This window comes from Buceros rhinoceros, unplaced genomic scaffold (genome assembly GCF_000710305.1).
Source record: "Buceros rhinoceros silvestris isolate BGI_N320 unplaced genomic scaffold, ASM71030v1 scaffold3616, whole genome shotgun sequence".
In the NCBI taxonomy this organism is placed as follows: domain Eukaryota; kingdom Metazoa; phylum Chordata; class Aves; order Bucerotiformes; family Bucerotidae; genus Buceros; species Buceros rhinoceros.
In genome coordinates this window covers 35,984-39,445 of record NW_010419161.1, presented here as the reverse complement: position 1 = coordinate 39,445, position 3,462 = coordinate 35,984, and the positions used below count along the sequence as shown (strand labels likewise).

At 48.5% G+C, this 3,462-nt stretch overlaps 1 protein-coding gene across 1 annotated transcript in view; it reads right to left on the bottom strand.

Annotated features, from left to right (window-relative positions):
- The window catches only part of LOC104495774 (contactin-4-like), a gene marked incomplete at its 3' end in the record, with an annotated part of 97,177 nt that overhangs the window by 58,054 nt on the left and 35,661 nt on the right, over window positions 1-3,462 (bottom strand). Inside the window, exons 5-6 of the mRNA XM_010138789.1 lie at window positions 1,406-1,508; window positions 623-807 (exon numbers count right to left, since the gene is read on the bottom strand). Coding sequence (XP_010137091.1) covers window positions 623-807; window positions 1,406-1,508 — 288 coding nt within the window. The remainder of the gene's footprint in view (window positions 1-622; window positions 808-1,405; window positions 1,509-3,462) is intronic.

Here is a 3,462-nt window from a genome sequence, read left to right as displayed (position 1 = left end):
GACGGGCAGACACTCGTGCCAGGATTAGCGGTACTAACATGTTTTCGTTGAACACAGAAGGCCAGTGAAGACGGAGTTCTGCATTTATATTGTGCCCGGATCAACGGCTCTGATTTCAACGCAAGAAGAGCAGGTGGAGAGTCTTTGGGTCAAGAGGACTCCACTGGCTCCGACAAAGTTAAATCCCACCTTTCCAGGCTGTGCAACCCGTGTCCCTTCTTGAAATCAGACCTTAATTGGTTATAGGCAATTAGCATTCATTAACACAAGCCACGGCAACACACACATAATAAATCCCAAGTTGAAGCCACCACGATGTCCCACCAGAACACCTGCTTCACCCTCGCAGCCACAAGCCAGGCAACGAGCCGTCTGTGAGTGTTCCCTGCGTGTCACCACGCCGATGTCCTTCCAGCAACGTGCTTTTGTTGCAGCTGCCCTGGTTCTCAATTAACATGCACCGTTCAGACAGCTTTTATCTCAAACCCCACCCTTCTTGGGATGTGCCGTTTGTAAAAGAAGATAATTTAAAAAATATCCCCCCAATGACTTTCTCACAAAATATTTACTGCATATTGCACTTGATACAATGAAAACTCCTGCAAGCAGGCAACCCGCTTACCATAAAACGTCAGCTGTCCTCGTGCCACGTTTTTCCCTCGCACATTTTCAGCTACACACTCATAGAGTCCGGCATCTTCTTGCTGAAAATTGGGGATTTCAAGCAGCCCGCTTGATCTGTGTCTCCTGGCTTTTCTGGGTATCTGTTTCCCATCCGCTCTCCTCCAGCTGATCGTAGGAACTGGGCTAAATAAGACAAACACAGCAAAGTAAGTCTCGGAGCAAAAGCTATGGGTCTTCTCCTGATTAGCTCTTATCCTACCAACTTAACACTGTTTCATGTTTGAGGGTGATGAAGACAAGGTCAGTCAGAAGACTTTGGCACAGGATCTGGAGCAACTTTATTATGGGTGGCTTAGGTATAATAAAAATACATATACGTATACACCAACTGTGTATCGCTCATCATCTTCAAAGCAAACGCTGCTTTGACACAGCTGGATTTGGGTTTGTGCTGTGCCTATACCTCCATCCTCCCACCAGCCCCACATCTGGATGTTGGAAGCGTTGCCAGTGTTCACTCTCGAAACTAGAGACGCGGTTTAAGCGTGGCACGAGACCTCCAAACAGGAGAGGCACAAACACATCTTTACAAAACAAGCTGCATCTTCACTCTTCCCTGGGAGTTTCTGTTGTGGTGAGCAAAGCCCCTGCCCCCCAAGTTCTGGTAGGAGCCCCTGCTGAGGAAAGCGAATGGGTAGGAAATCCCACGAGTTCTCCAATACAGCATCACGACAGCGAGGAGCTGGAGGAATAATAATTATAATGATGGATCAAAACTTACTTCCCCAAGGCAAAGCACTCCAGTTTCACCGTTGTTCCTTTTGCAGATGGAACCGTTTCTGGGAACTGCACTTCTATTTTCGGCTCGTACTCCCCCATCACCCCTGTGAACATAAAAGAGATGCTGAGGCTTGGCTAGATTTTTGCAATAAATTCACAAGTGTTCCCGTGCTAGCGCAGAGCTCTTCCATACATCATTACTTGCCCAATTAATCCATTCATTTTAGACACAGCCTGGTTCTAACAGCCGTGCGGTGTGGGCTCTTTTCCCATTTACTGCCAGAGGAAAACCTGCACCAGCGCTCCACACCATCTGCCGAAGATGAGAATTTCTTCAGGGCTCTGTTACTCTTTTGCTTTTGAATATTCAGGATTTTTGCAGGTAACTCATGAAATAAGGAAAACAGAAACAAGGGAGCTTCACCACCTTTGAGAAAATGAAACGCGGAACAAATAGCCATTAGAGAAAGTTTTTTAAGCACTGAAGCTCATCGAGGCTTTTATTAACTTCAAGGCTTTAGATGTGCGCAGATCACAGACTCTTCAGGTAATTCCTTTATTTTTACTGCCCCAGTAAATCTCGCGTTGTGGCAGCCCCTTTATGAAATTGTGTTTAAAAATTTGTGCACATAAAAAGGCCGTTACATTCACACCAAATGGCTACATTTCCAGTTGCTGCACTGCTTAAAAACCAGCACGTTGGATTTCACCGATAGCGATGATCAACTAATGGATGATTGTGGTTGAAATCTCAACTGTGCGGCGCTTCCTGGACGCCGGCCACGTGGGGGGCAGGCAGCAGGAGCCCAGTGTGAAGCTCACATCAAGGCTGCCTTTACTTGCTCACCTGTTCTGGCGCAATAGCAGGTCACATCATCTTTCTGCCAACCCGTTAATTCCAAACGAGCATCACTGCTACCTTACGTGCACATCAGTCGTCAAAATTAGATGTGTTTATTAATGATATTAATATTCCCTCCATGGTCATGTCCTGGGCAGCAGGAAACCCACGAGCCCGCACCAGCCCTTCATCATTTACATACTACACAAACAGGATGTACGGGGCACGCTACCTCTGCTCCTCAACACCGCAGCCCTGCAGGGCTGGAAGTGTCCATTACAGCTGACATCGTGGAAAATCCTCTCTTCTCCTGATGTGATTTGCCAAATCTTTGCAATGTCGCCTAAATTTCACCAAACTCAGTGTTTGCTGGTTGAGCTTCAGCCAAGCCCAGAACAGCTACTGCTCAGTGGTGTCCCAGGACAAGGCTGGGTGTGAACGTTTGGGAGCAGCAGCACCGTTTTGCTGACATTAGAACTTACTGAGATCTTTTCCCAGAGGAGTATTTCCACGTTCTGCAACGAGGACTGCGCCTTTGGCAGATGAGGAGCTTTCAAGGATAGGCTTCCCACGAAAGACTGACTGGATTCGGGCAGCTGCCTCACCTTGGAAGGTGCTGGCTTTCAGGCTAGATACTACCTGAAGAAGCTACAGTCCCCAGCACCCAAGACGACTGAAGACACCCTCGGTGCCTGCATCACCTGTCACCCCTCGCCCCACCACAGCCCAGGCGCATGAACAGAGGGGATGCAGCTACCCCAAACCCACTCTGCAGGCAGCCAAATAACACGGGAGAACGGGAGCTGGCCCGAGGACCCTCAACAAGCAAAATCCATGAGAATGGTTCCTTCTCCTGTGCTTCCTCCACTGCTGAAGCAGGAACTCAGTCCCCTTAGGCAAAGCAGGTGGTAAAGTACCGTGTGACACTAATGGGTGCTTTAGGAAATTAAGGCAGAATATATAATTAATACGCTATTCACCCAACAGAGCAGGAGACAGAAATGGGAGGAAGGAAAAATGGGTTTTTTTGTGTCTCTTCACTCATTCCTTTTACTGTTCCCATCTCCTTGCCTCAGGCTGGGATTGGAGAGCTCCAGTTGCAGGGGTGACAAAATCCCAGGCTGGGATGGGAAGGCTGCCTGGGGTCACAGGACATCAGCTCTGGCCACTGTTACCCGTGGCCCTGCAGCTCTGGCAACCGCTGCCGGCTCTTACAG